At 41.1% G+C, this 15,261-nt stretch overlaps 1 protein-coding gene across 5 annotated transcripts in view; it reads left to right on the top strand.

The window, feature by feature from the left end:
• Positions 1 to 9,811, top strand: part of ptprub (protein tyrosine phosphatase receptor type Ub) — a 153,196-nt gene extending 143,385 nt beyond the window's left edge. For all 5 annotated transcript variants that reach the window (XM_044033417.1, XM_044033420.1, XM_044033419.1 and 2 more), the window contains 4 exons: positions 586 to 711; positions 4,970 to 5,127; positions 7,250 to 7,385; positions 7,493 to 9,811. In XM_044033417.1, coding sequence (XP_043889352.1) covers positions 586 to 711; positions 4,970 to 5,127; positions 7,250 to 7,385; positions 7,493 to 7,555 — 483 coding nt within the window. In that variant the 3' untranslated portion in view covers positions 7,556 to 9,811. The remainder of the gene's footprint in view (positions 1 to 585; positions 712 to 4,969; positions 5,128 to 7,249; positions 7,386 to 7,492) is intronic.
• The last annotated feature ends 5,450 nt before the right edge of the window (positions 9,812 to 15,261 follow it).

Here is a 15,261-nt window from a genome sequence, read left to right as displayed (position 1 = left end):
AGCCTACTTCCCCAAAAAATATGTGTTAAAATCACTGCTGACATAGTCTTTAAAAGCCTAGTGGGAGATTGTTGCTGTAAATGATTTCAGTCCTTAAATCTTAGGTATGATGTGCTCATTAAATGACAGTTGCACTGTTATGGCTTTTCTGCATGCACTGGAAATTAAAACAAACTAAGATATTTTGAGGTATCTGTGTTCAGTCCTTCTATTCCATGAACACATTTTATTTTACTTTTTAAAAGATCTTGTTACGGAGTTTGTCAGAGTTTATTTGTGATATATGAGAACTCTGCCTTCTTCTTTTCACAGTCTCTTAAATCACATTACATCTCTCCTTCACCACACTGCTTATTGATACCAGTGCCACACCATTATGTCTGTATAGGCACTCACAGTACTTTTGTCTTTGTTATTGCTGTATGTCTGTCCAACTATACTACTCAAGTATATATTCTCTTTTTATATTAACACCACATGCATATAGACCACAACTTTAGCCACAACTGCTGAACAATGTATTAGTTCCAGTACTGTATCTGCCACATTTCATCAGTGATGATACAATCTCCTTTCCACCTGCAGCCATGTGTTCAGTACTGGCCGGAACCTGGTTTACAGCAGTATGGACCCATGGAAGTGGAGTTCCTGTCCATGTCAGCTGACGACGATGTTATTACCCGTCTATTTCGGGTCAAAAACGTCACAAGGGTGAGTCATAATGGTGCCAGAAAGGCTGCCGTGAACATGTTGTTCCACTCAGTGTTGTTTCACAAAATGATAACTTACAAATGTATACAGTATATTTTGAGCTGCCACCTGTAATATCTGCCTAAAAGGCTCACAAAACAACTCAGAGTTGTAGTATTGCAGGCTTGGCTATAAATAAAAAGTGTGTTACTGAAACCTTCAGGTGATAGTTTGAATTTCTCAGCAACTTCTTGTATGTACAGAAACTCAAAGGCTAAATGTTTTATCAATGTTTTGACTCAATCAATGAGTGCCTCTCCACCATTATCTTTTTACATTGCTGTCTCATTCATGCACAATAACACTTCCCCAGCCTCAGCTCCTGTCTTATGGGACACATGTGGTTGTCAAATAAATACACTTTAAAATATAGACTGCGGAATTGTACCCAACACAGTGGCAGATCTGTAAAAAAGAAATGTATTCATAGACTCACTGTATTATGCATACTACAAAAGACATTGTTTTGATATTCATCAGTCCAGAAAATTGTGTCATCACCAACATTGTTTCCATAAATTGTTCCCTGAAGAGCAATACATATTTTGAGAACTTGCTTTTTATGAACAGTCAATTGACATGCATGCATTAAAGGTCAGTGTCTTTCTTTTTCAATTTATTCTAGTCATTACCTAGATAGGTGTCTTCACTCTGCAGTTAGCATGCTGAAGAGGATTTTCATCACGCTAATACATGACATGTCCACATTACATTTTACAGTTACTCTTTTTAGGTAGCAAATCAGATTAATTCATTCAAAGTAATTCAAATGTAAAACGTGCATAATTGGACTGGCCACATGGTTGGCGTAGTGGTTAGCAATCTTGCCTTTGCAGCAAGAAGACCCGGATTCAAGCCCCCGTCGGAGTTTGCATGTTCTCTCCGTGTGCATGGGTTTTCTCCGGGTTCTCCGGCTTCCTCCCACAGTCCAAAAACATGAAATATGAGGATTAGGTAAAATGGTCACTCTATATTGACCATAGGTGTGAATGTGAGAGTGAATGATTGTTTGTCTCTGTGTGTGGCCCTGTGATGGACTGGTGAAGACATTGGCACAGCACCTCCCAAGACCCTCTGGTGGAGGATAAAGCGGTAGATAATGAATGAATGGATAATTGGACTGATCTTATGAAAAAGACTAAAAAAAACACACACTGACTGTTCTGTCAAGGTAGCGAGAGCTCAGGTCCTCTATCAGAGGCCTGGGAGCCTGAGGGTTCTGCGCAATATTAGCTGTTGCTATAACTGCGCTTTGCTGGACAGAGATCTCAGATGTTGATCCCGGAATCTGTTGGAACCACTCGACCAGTTTGGGCCTTTACTTTCCACATCTTCTCTATCTCCTTTATTTCAAGCGTCTCATGTTCCTTCTTCTTGTTCCTTTCTTGCTGTCGCTTGGGATTGCCACATCTATCACTACTGCCCTCTGTCTGGATCTAGAAGTCTCATAGAGTCGCAGCCACCTTTGCAGGCATCTTCCATCTTGATCCTGGGACCTCCAGTCCATACTCGACGCAGATGTTCCTGTCCCCTGTTCAAGCCACTTGGTTGTGGCATTCCATATATGCCTTCCTTACACCATGCTGTGATGTGCTGTACTGTCTAAGGGGCATCTTTACACAGCTTATACCTGGGGTCCTGCCTGGTGTGATAGAACCCAGCCTCTATTGATAGAGACGCTAGTGGTTAGGGCCTGCTCCTGTGCAGCCATGATCAGCGCCTCTGAGCTGTCTTTCAATCCAGTTTGCAGCCATTTGTATGTTTTTCTGATATCAGCTGGTCCTTCAATTTGACGGTGAAATATGCCATGTAGGGGCTTGTCTTCCATGTTTGCCCCTCTGACTCCTCCTCTCTGCTGGGTTTCAGCCAGCTGAGGTATTCCTTTGGCCAGGCAATTATGCCACTCAGGGTATCGTATTACAGATTATCTTCCCTCTTTTTGATATAATTTGGCCATGTTTATCAAGTACATTCCAATGTCTTCACTGTGGATCTTGGTGAATTTGATCAGTGACTCAATGTCCCGCTGCTAAAGGAGGTGGCTGATTGTTGTCCCACTTTGGAATTAGTACCCAAAGCTAGTCTTTGTGGTTATCTGTCTGAGGGGGTTCAGGCCTATGCAGAACAGCAGGGGGGGACAGAGCATCTCCTTGGTATGTCCCACATTTGATGCTCCCTTGTGCAATAGAATTGGAGGCCTCTAGGGTCGTCTTCCACAGTCCCATCAAGTTCTTGATGAAGGTCCTTAGAGTCCTGTTAATATTGTATAGCTACAAGCTTTCTTATAGTCAATCCATGCAGTGTACAGGTTGGTGTTCTTGGTCTGACAGTCCTTTGTGACTGCCCTGTCGATCAGTAGTTGGTGCTTGTCTCCCCAGATGTTACTGCCAATTCCTTTCAGGGTTCTGCTTATGTACTGAACCATGTGTCTATTCGTCTTCGCTGTAATGATGCCTGATAGGAGCGTCCATGTTGTGCTGAGGCAGGTTATAGGCCGGCAGTCGGGTGGTACTGCTGCCCTCTGGGGGTCCCTCATGATGAGGACTGTCTAGCCTTTTGTCAACCATTCTGGGTGGGTCCTAGAATCTGTGCTGCCAGGCATTCATGGAAGGAGGTTAGCTTCTTTAGCCAGTCTGTGTGGATCATGTCAGGGCCTGGTGCTCCAGCTCTTCATTTTGGAAACTGTTCCTCTTTATTGGGTCTTGTTCTGGGATGTTGCTGTGGTCTGCTTTCAGGTCCACCAGCTACTGGGCATTGGTATTATGTGATGCCTCATTTTCCTATATGTTCTTCTTGTATTGCGCAGTCTCAGCCTTGGGGCCGTTGTTTTCTTACTACCCTGCCATTGAGAGAAGGACTTGGATGGGTTGGTGGAGAATATCCTGTTTATTTTCCTGGGCTCTATCTCTCTCGTGTATCTTTTTAGGCGGGCTGCCAGGGCTGTGACCCTTTGTTTGGCAGTCTCCAGTGCCTCAGGTGTGGACAGCTTGTTAGTCAGCTCTTTCTTTACCACACCTCTCTGCAGCTCAGATAGATGGCTAACCTCTTTTTTGTTGCCTTGATTTTAGCCTCTAGCCTTCTTCTCCATGGAGGGTATTGTTCCTTATTGCTCGTGTTGTTCAACTAGTAGCCAAGCATCTCGAGGATTACTGATTCTGCTATGTATATCACCTCATTACATTTATGTATATATATATATATATGTATATGGGAGCCTGAGGGTTCTGTGCAGTATTTTAGCTGTTAGGGTTAGGTGTTAACTGGGTGTCCAAATGAATGTAAATCAATGCAGCATGTATATGCATGAATCAGTCATTTTGACTTTTTATACATCACAGTGTGTTGATTGTGTGCTCGCTTGTGTGCTCGCTTGTGTGTGTGTGTGTGTGTAGTTTTATGCCTGGGACTTTGTATTAGAACATGCACGTATTCTGCTCAGGATCACTATCAACCAATTATGGAAGAAATCTGTATGCAAGGCATTTATTTTAAGGCTGCCATTATAAGCAATGTGACAGGCAGTGCCCCAAACTTGCTTTCTTGATTGCCATCTTCACCTCCTCTCAAATGCCCTTGTCTTTACCTTCTCTGTATATAGTGTCTTTTTCCCAGTGCAAGCCACTGTCACAGAAATGGGAGATATCAAGTCACACAGCAACAACACACGCCTCTGTCTGTGTGCTGCTCCCTCAGTGCATCAGTCTTTTTTCTATGCATGACAATGACATACAAGGGTAGGGAGTAAAAGTCAATTGAAGTACATTGTAAGCATATGTATATGTAGCCGGGAAAGTAGCTCAGGAAAGAAGTATTTCTGTAAATCCCACCTCCACTGAGAGGCAATTTCTTCATTGGCAGTTCCCTCGTTGGTGTCTTTGCCAACTCAATTTGCATGAGTTATAGTTCTCTCCTGGTCCTTGGGTATTAGGTGAGAATCTACAGGACAAGGTTATGAACACACAGGGACCTCTCTTACACACTGCTCAGGCCCCACTTACACCTGCAGACCCATATATCTCTAAGTCAGTCTGCTGACTGAGCACAGCTGAGAGAGCCAGCATGTTGCCTGGGGAGCACTCAACCCCGGCGTTAACTGGCACTCGCAGAAGTCAGTGGAATACAACAAATACACATGAGAGATTGTGCATGTACAATAAGCCCACACAGAACAATATACTCCAATTCAATGTGTTTTTATTTTTTCCTGTTGCTTCTGAAGCTCCAAGAAGGCCAGCTGGTGGTGTGTCAGTTCCAGTTCCTGCGCTGGTCGGCATACCGTGATGTTCCGGACTCAAAAAAGGCTTTCCTCAACCTGCTGGCTCAAGTGCACAAGTGGCAAAGAGAGTGTGGAGAAGGACGCACTGCTGTCCACTGCCTGTGAGTAATCTCCCTGCAACATGAGTTGTGTGTTGGAAATTAAAATGAGTGGAAATTAATCTCTCACAGTCTTTCTTTGAAAAGGTCCAACGTAGTGAAATCATGCTGTTGAAGACTGATATTTAAATGTGCATTTCAAACTGTAACTAATGGTGTTTTTTGTTGTTGATGATGTTATTATTTGGCCTTTGTTTGGTTTCATGAACAGAAACAATGTAATAGTAATTGTATGCTGTGTCCTTCATTTGAAAGCAGGCTCTGTCAAGCAATACTTGACAAGACTTTTTTTTTGAGCAGTAGAATTCACTTCTCCCTTTTGTTGTGGGCGCTTCTTTGTGTTTTCAGTCATACTCCAAACCGGTTTGCAGCTGTCTTACATTACTAATGTAATTTTGCTGATGTCCCCATCTGTCTTGACATAAAAAGATTACTTCCTGTGTGCAGTGAAGGACCGATGCTGAATGACACAAGGTCTAAACAGCTATCTACTGAGAAATACAGAGAGCTGTATTGTGAAACTGTTCATATATGCTATATCCAAACCATCATCAAATTAGTTCACACAATGATGATTAAGCCTATAAGCTTCCCACAACGCCCTGTGTGACTCTCTTTTATATTAATGCCACCAGGCGTCATTTCTGTGATGGAGGCCAGGAGAAGGTGAGATGGCTGCATACATTTGGACTATGGACTATGTGGATTCTGCTAAATATGAACCTGGACATTCAGTAGGACCATAGCAACAAAACTCTAATGTCTTGCACCACTATAGGCAGAGAGCTCTGTGTGTGTTTGTGTGTGGGTATCTTTGTGAGAACTAAAAAAAAAACATATAAACCTTAGGGAGTGCGGACATTTTGGCTGGTCATGTTCTGTAATCCCTAAAAAGGGCTTTTAGACTTAAGGGTTAGGGTTAGGCATTTATTTGAGATGGTTAAGGTAAGAGGCTAAGTGTGTCCTCACCATGAATGCTGTGCAGTGTGTGTGTGTGTGTGTGTGTGAGAGAGAGAGACAGGGGCTAATTTGACAGTGATTGGAATCTAATCATAATCTAACAGACATTTGTTTGTATTTGAAAGTCGTGCACTACAATTAACCACAAAAATGTCTTTATAACATGATAAATCATGTTCATCTGTTTGAAGACGAGACACAGAGACTAGCTCATGTCTTTGTCTCTGTGGTGTTTTGTGTGGTTTGATGTATTGAGATCCAAATCCAAATCCAACATTCTTTTTCCATGACAGCACTTAGTAATGTGGAAAATCAAACTGTGGTGTTGAGCGGTGCTGAGGTGTATTGCAGTGTGTGCTGTTGTGTGTTGTCATGAGCACCTGGAGCACACATGCCCACTGATGAATATGAATAAGCCGTCCAGATCATTGCCGACCCGTCTCACGTTCATCCCCACCGCCCCCCTCTAAAAGCACATCAGTCAGCGCTGTCAGACAGTGTTACCCGCGACAACCCAGAAAGAAATTATGAAGATCAAATCAATTATGGCTTAATGCAGAATGCAATGGTTCTCACTACAGTAAATTCAGGACTGCCAAAGCGCTGACGACGATTGATTACCTTAATATTGCTCGTGTACACTGCAGAGGCTTCAGTGCCCACCTTTGCTGTGTTTGTCTCAGGAGGGAGGATGTGGATTGTCCTTTGGTAATTTATTGATATTGCCTTTCATTTATGATGACCAGGACAATATTTCCAAGGAAATGTCATGGTGCTGTTATTTCTCAATTCTCTCTTCCTTACCGCTTTCTTCATGTCGCTATTTCTGTATCAAGAAAATGTATGTACAGAAAAAAAACATTTTTCAAATTACATAATGTTTGATTATTGCCTTCACTTCATCCATTTAAACTGGATAGGGCGATATATATATACATATATACATATGTATACCATGGTTATATATGGTTATTAAAATAGTGCTAACTGGGTTATGTTACTCATTTATATCTGTCGTTCACCATCTCAGTGTCAAAAAGCCAGTCGTTTGTCATAAATGTTATTTCTTCATAAAACAAAATGAAATCTTCACCCACTGAGGGCGTTAGAAAGAAAAACCTGTGAGTGATGACAGGTCATAAAATAAAGTTCATTTCCTCTGCAGTAATGGTGGTGGGCGCAGTGGTACCTTCTGTGCTTGCAACATTCTCCTCGAGATGATCCAGTACCAGAACATGGTGGACATCTTTTACGCTGTTAAAACTCTACGCAACTGCAAACCCAACATGGTGGAGTCTCTGGTGAGAGAGTCTGTGCACATATGAATCAATAAAAGTGACAAGAATATTTCTGTGATGATCCTTGTGTTTTCACTTGTTTCTATTGATTGTTTTGTTTTTTCTTTCAGGATCAGTATCGGTTCTGCTATGACCTTGTCCTGGAGTACTTGGACTGCTTTGAAGGGAGATAACAACAAAATGTTTATCACAGCGGCAGTGAAGATTTACATTAAGGCCACCCAGTGACCACTTCTACTTTATTGTTCGGACCTGTGGATTTGGCATGAAAGGAACTGAAAGAAAGGAGTAGGGAAAAAGAAACTGTTCAAGGTTTAAACGTTTAACCTTTAATGTACAGCTGTGTTTTCCTCCTTGATGGTGATGTTTATCTCTTTTGATATCTTTTGTGCTTTGCCTCTTTGACTAAAGCTGTTGTTGTCATGAAGTATTCTGTTGTGGCAAAACAGTTTTCTGAGCTGCAAAATGGACTTGTCTATCCAGAAGAAGGGTCTTGTTGGCTTTGTTTCACCATTTCATTCAAACAGTGCAAGGACTGGATATACTTCGAGAGTTACAGCGGCATAAATGTGGAAGCATTTTCTTCTCTTTTAAGAGCTACAGACAACAGCAGTCCGCTGTGGTTGTGGCATGACTTATCTATTATCTACCATACCATAAACTGCCTTATTCTCTGATGATAAGACTAATGTATTCAAATCGCTGAATAAGTCTTTAAAAGGTCGCCATTCTGTTGTAGAAACAAAAACAAAAAAATACACCGCTTTTAACAAGAGACCTACTGCATTAAATCCACCTGGCAAGTCCTCGACAGGATTGATGCAGTAACTGTACAGTTGTGCGATGTGTTTTATTTTGCCATGATATTTTGTGCTGGATTACCACGTGTGCTACAGTATAGATGGACATTTCCATGAGCCACAGTGATGGCCTTGGTACCACTGACTGCTGGAGATTCCTGTGTCATCGCTGTCACAGTGCCAATTCCACTGACTGACTAACTTGAACCCTCTCTTTTATTTTCTTTGTTCTATGACTTACTTCCTCATGATATTTGCCTACAGACATACAGTGTATACTGCATCATCTAATGTTCTTGCTTGTCTGTATTTTCATACCCAGCAGAGAAAAATGAAAACGACAAAAATGTATATATCTATATATACATATATATATAGATATATATATATATAGTATATATGTATATATACACACACTCGCACACTGAACGCACCCACACAGTCAGAAAGAAACTGTCGCCCATGGGCCCTGAAGCTTGGTTGTCATTGATTCGATAGATCAAAAGATTCCACTCTTTTCTAACTGTTGGCCTGAAGACCACTGGAACTGTTAATGCTTGAATCAGTGAAACATCCCCTGGAAAGACTGACACACATGAAGCAATTTTTGTTGTATTTCATTTAATCTTTTCTGCTCCAGAACTAAGACAACATCTTCCCTACACTCCATTATTACGCTTTAAAATGTGTTACGCCCTCCCCTGGTCTCCTGAAACTCGGTAAAGTGCAGGTTTTCAAGGAAGCCAGTAAAGGTGTCACTCCAGGGTCTGCCCTAATAAACGTAGAGAGACACTCCCCGATGCTCACACAAGATGAGAAATGGCAGCGAGGCCAACTGCTGCTCAATTGCGGCTCACAGTCTGGTTCAGCAGCAGAATATGTGAGGAATTTCATACTCTGTCCACATTGCCCGGCTCCCACAGCTTCACTGACATGGCAGCTTGTTTTTGATGATGAAGAATGAGGTAGCTACAGTGTAGTCCGTGAACTGAGTGCCTGGACACTTTTCCTCAAGGGTGAAAGAAACATGTACATACAGATGTATATTATGTTATGTGAATACTATATTGATATTATACTATATGTTTGACCAGAGTAAAGACATACAGTAAGTAACCGCTACATAACCACCAAGCTGAATGTGTTGTAAATGACCATTTTGTGAGTTTATTGCCAGAACTTCTAACACCCGAGTACGAACTGAGTCTCCGATTGTTAAACTGGTTCGTGAAAAGCATGTGTGAACCCATTGTCTGCTTTGTGCTTCGTTTTGGCTCATTTGAAAAGAAAAAAAAAAAAATTCCCTTTCATCGTAATTTATTTCAAGCGTTGTGTTGTCCAGCCGCCGCGACAGCTGTGTGAGTGCATTGTACATTTACCATTCCAAAGCTTTTTTATTGTGACGGCTCTCTGAGCGCTGGTGACGGCCCTGAGAGTGCTGTTGATTTTACCTGTGTGTTTCTGTATAAACCCAACGGTACATGACTACTGTGTTTTTGACCATTGTATTTGTGGGGACAAAGGTGTGTATTAAAAATGAGACGAACAGAAAAGTTGGATATATTCTGGGGTTAGGCTGAGGTTTGTTCTGAAGATCAACAACAATAAAAGAGTAAGGGGGAAAAAGGAGATGTTTCGTTATCATTGGTGTAAAAATGCATACACAGCCAAAAACATTCTGTGGTTTTATGACTGGTTTGTTTTCAGACGTAGGAAATGTAAGCTGGAAATGGACTTCCTGTATCTAAACTTCTGACACTATTGTGGTTTCTCATATGGATGTGATCTAGTTCCATTTGCCTTTGAACTGCATCAGCTATTTGATCTGTCCACCTTTTTTCCCCATTTAACTCATTCCTTTCACTTTTCCCCTCTACCAATTTTTCCATCATTCCTCTTACTCACATCCTTCTGTCTTCCGCCCCCACCCTCGACTACACCTCTATTACTTTCTCTTCTCCTTCTCTATCTCGCTTTGTGACTCTGCCAAGAGTAAGGTGACTCCAGACCACAGACTTCCTCACTCACCCGAGGCTATGTTGAATAATGCAGCAGTCCTGCAAACTGATCCAGTATTTAGCAGAGGGACACGCCAGATTAATTAGAGGACAAGACCCCCTACTGTTGGGTTGAGGACAATGTGGGCCGTATGGATTCCCCTTTAGGTTTTAAAGAGATTGATTAAGCCTCAAAAACAAACTGCCAGTTGCGGTGAAATAGTGTGATGGTAAATGCAAATGCTCTTCAGCTGAGATTTTTTTCATCTGTCATGTCACGAGAAGGAGCAGGAATGCATTATAAGTTCAATGTGACACAGATAAGGAGCTTTTTCCACAGCGCCAGGTCATTTACACTACCCCATTTAATATCTGCAAGATATCTCAATTTCCTTTTTCCACCTTCAGAAAGTCATTACAACATGAAATCTTCTGTGGCAGGTCAATCCATATGGTTTAGGTCATTAAGGTTGCCAGAACAGAGTCAGAAACAGGTAAAGGTGCCACTAGAACGCCACCTATTGCCTATAACATGGTGCCGTGGCGTTGTGGATATGTGTAATTATTCTCATTTAACAAGGATGAAAAAATGCATCTATATTCCATTAGAATACCAACAAACATACCAACACAACAATGACTTAAATAAGCTGCTACCACCTTCACTTCTATGCTGGCGCCCTTTATGACATTTATTTTAATGTTTAATTATTTAGCTTAAAGAAATACTTCATCGATTTTGTATTACTAGCATAGGGGTAGTTTTTTTGATAAACATGTGCTTCCCAACCTCAGTTTCCCCTGAGTTGAGAAATATCTTCGTTCATTATATGCCACGGCACAGTTCACCGATAATTGAGGTTCATCTTTGGTCACCTTCATTCTTTGAGTGACCAATAAGTGGCTATTAGAGAGGAAATTAATCAAGTTGGTTTGTGTTTTGGGACTCTGCCACCCAACCATAGCTCTTCCCTGTTCTGCTCTCTGTATTTTCATCCCAGCACCAAAACTCTGATAGAATTAGTGCACAGAGACTGTCTTTGCTCCTCATCAGTAAAAGAGTGCTTCTAATGGAGGACAATCGCTTTAAGATTACCTTCTGCGGGGTTAGGGTCATGGGGAACTTTGTTTCCTCTTTAAAAAAACATTGTGGAAACAGCACAAAGACATTCACCATAATCATCTCAGTTTTGGTTCTTCTCAAGTGATTTTTTTTTTTAATCCGAGTTACAATTCAAGACAAAAAAGCACAGCTGATCTTAATGAGACAGTGGGTGCTATTGTAACGGAGTCTGTGCATACCCATGACTCATTATTTCCCACAGTAGATCTTACAAGGACTGTGATATTGTATGCACTTTTAAAAGCTTGCCCTTACTGTGGCGTTCTGTTGAGTTGACACTTCCATGGCCAATTGAGACTTCCGAACAAAAGCATGAAATACAGAAGGCTTTCTGTAACTTAAGCTGAGTTAAGCTGATGTGCTTAACCCACAACTTCTCTTTTTTTGCGTCTCATTATTTATTGTGGCTGCACAAGCTTTTTATCCAGGTTTATTCATATTTGCAGATTCAACACACGCATAAGAAAACGGACTATAAGCCTGCACATGCATGAGCAATGGCAAACAATAGCAAAACTTGCCAATTTATGCTTGATTCATCTGATATAAGGGTGGACCTGTGATTGGATGTGTTGTGCCAATGATATTTTGAGCACATGATCTGCTACCACTGTTTTATCAGATCTAAGACCTCTAAGAATGCTCTCTTGGTGATAACAGAGTAGATTAACAGTCAGGGTGAGGGGAGGTCTATATCAGACAAAGAGATTTAGCCCAATATTCGGAACATATAGGCCAACACAGGGCAGTCAGAAACCCTACAGGTAATTGGAACCTTATCGTTTAATTTGGACGGTATAACAACTGCCATGTACAAGATAACTTATCACTATAGGCCAACTGGGCTTTCACTTTTCTCTCCAGGTTTCCTGTCTTATATTCCCTTCACTGACAGGCGCGATAGATGTCAGCCTCTCCCTCCGTCTCCCTGGTGAGTGTCACGCCAGATACAGTCTCATGTGGTGTTGCTGTAAAACAGCTCGTGAGGTCCGAATGCTTGCTGTGTCAGCTTATAAGAAGGTGAATAGTATATCGCTCCACTAGTACATGATTGCCACACATTTTCACCTCATTTTTATTCACAAAATTAGATAAATATGATTGTATTATAGTACCATGCTGTACATTTAAATTCAATTTTACAACCCAGTACTTCTGTGTTGTGAAGCTCAGGAGTTATGTGGAGCTGAAAGGCTTAATCAGCATTGTTTGAACTCAATTGACTAGTTTGAATGTAACATACTGTATGTCATCCATCTATTCAGTGATTTATTCGTTATATATAGTTATATATAATTGTGATCGCCGTTCATTACTGCTACAGTTTATATTACCCATACTTTTTTGGGTCTTGGAAAAATGATTTCAAATGCCAAAGATTGTCTTTGAGCTACTTTTTTTTTTTTTTTACGTATCTCTCTTGCAAACTACAGAGCCATGAAATAGGCTGTAAAGCTCCTGAATGTTTTACTTTTAGCAGAATGTTATGCTCCCAAGCAAAGTGGTATATTTTACTAAATGCTAAATGTTTCTTCTTTCATGCCAAATGCTTTTCTAATACACACAGATAAAATTCAATATTCTCTGGGAGAATAATATCACAAACGTGCTTGTGTATGACCTTGCCCAGGCCTCAGTCAATAAGTGGAAAGAGAAGATGCATATCCTTTAACGTGGTGTTATTGGAGGCTTTCGTATCATATCTTAAGAGCAATACAGATTTGTAAATAGCTTTTCTCTGAGGAGAAATTCTTCTCTGTATAGGTTTTTCCCTATAAATTACATGGCGACGGGGAAGTATGAATACAGTACAGTATAAACACACACACACACACGTCATCTTGTCTTAACAACCTCTGTTGGATGGTGATGCAGACAAGACAGGTGGCTGCGCTCAGCAGAGCGAGGACAGAGAGGAGCAGGCCAGATGGCACGCTCCACCATGTTTTCTCACTGGTTCCATTGCCACAGTTGATCTAACTGCAGCCCTTATCTTGCCAGCGTGTTCTCGGTCCACTTAAAGTCATGGATCACATGAGCAAGGAGAAGGGAGAGAGCTCCTGATGGTTCCAGCCCAGATCACCCAGGTAAACGAGGAGCTGGACCCCAGAGTATCCGAGCCGTCTCCTTCACGTTTATGAGACTCACCTTTTGCTTCAACAAATCCTTCGCTTGTTTGCTTCCACACGAACACTTAAAATACTCCTGTATTTTAAGACATGTATCAATATGTGGCCTTTAATTTTAATCAAGCTGGTGGACAGAGAAATAATGGTTGGTATAGAAGAAAAACAGAAGAAAAAATAAATGTGGTGCAAAATCATCAAGGTTCTGCAAACCAAATAGCTGGCACCCCCTCTCTAGAGAACAGTCCAATCTCAGGGGTGGCAGAGGATGAAGATATTTTGCCCCAAGGATAATCTCTCGTTGTTTTAGTGCACATATAGGGATGTTGAGCCTTGAGGGTTCTGAGGGAGCTGCTTGTAAATGATCTTATGTCAACATGAGCCATTTCTAGGTTGTTGCAATAAAGCATCTCCGGGATGCCATAAGTTTGAGAGATGGGCTTATCAAAAGGCCAGCCCTTTGAGGGACTGGCTTAACAACTGGATTTATCCTTCAGTTTATTTAGAGCAGAAAAATAGGGCCACAAATGACAACAAACATCAATCATCATCGCAATTGTGATCCTCGACAAACGTCAACAAGTCTTCTTTATTTTATCTAAAGTTAGTATCAGCCATTGCCAATATGTTTTGAATAAATAGAATTCAAGAATGTTTTTGTTGTGTCAGTTGCACAACAGCTATTGGTGGCGGATATCTAGTGTCTATGGAAGTAGAAAATAAACTGACTTTTAAAGCTTGCTCTTTTAACTCACATCTGACACAATGGATAATTGCATGACCGCGGTAGAATTTGATTACAGTTGGTATTTGGTTTTGCATTTGATTGCTTTCTCATGTTGCCTTTTGGGATTTTTGAACCATTAACTCATTCTAATTCCAGTGAAACCTGTTGTAATACTTTAAAGCACTCAAACAAGGCAAAAGCTTTCAGTTCCCTCGCTCTCTCTCTTCTTAATTGCCTCCAGTCTGTCCATCTTTTTTTTTTTTTTCCCTTTTCACCTCCAGCTCTTGTTGAAATAGATGAGAGGACAGTTGTGCACCTGATAGTTGAACATTGACCTCAGGGAGAACAACAGTTGTCCTTCCTCTCCCCCCTCATCTCTCTTTCTCTCTTTTACACCAGGCAGCCCAGGCTGCAGGATGTTGTAACCCCAGTCCCCCTCCCCCGTCATCCATGGAGCCCTGCATCTTCAGGTTCAAGCAGCCCCGTAGTTGCAATGCTAGCTTCCCTCTAGTTGAGGCAAAACCGTCTCACAACACTGCTCCTTTTTAGGATTTTGTATTTCACACCATGTGCTTCGAGTCGTATTTGATGTCATTTCATTTCACATCTCAGCCTGTGGAAGGTAGGCACACTACTGTGAACCTGAACGCTCTTGTGTTTTTTAAAGAAAGACTCATTATCCTCAGTTTACATTCACCTGGGAGAGGAGACAGGAAACAAAGAAAAAACAGTATTTAAATGGTCTTTGTGTTTTTGGCTAATTTGTAAAGATGGAATACATCTTGCCCTGGGTGAACTGAATCAAAGGCTGTAGCAAATTACCTGAATGTTTAATATGTAAAAAGTTAAAAGTTAAGTAGTGCTTTAATATTAGCAGATATGAGCTGCTTCTGTTATGTTTTCCTTGTCTTAAAACCATGGAGACTGAGTTTCCTCTTTACAGACAAAGTCATGAATTACTGTTTTTTGGAACAATACTTTATTTTCTGAACCTTGTAATGAGCTGTGATTAACAGTTAATACATATAACCTTACAAGATGCTTAACAAAAATATGTAGCATAAACATAGGTCCATATAAAAGTTACAACAGTTGTATTTTGTGTT

The sequence above is a fragment of the Solea senegalensis genome, linkage group LG9, assembly GCF_019176455.1.
Source record: "Solea senegalensis isolate Sse05_10M linkage group LG9, IFAPA_SoseM_1, whole genome shotgun sequence".
Taxonomy (NCBI): domain Eukaryota; kingdom Metazoa; phylum Chordata; class Actinopteri; order Pleuronectiformes; family Soleidae; genus Solea; species Solea senegalensis.
This window is presented reverse-complemented; position numbering and strand designations above follow the sequence as displayed.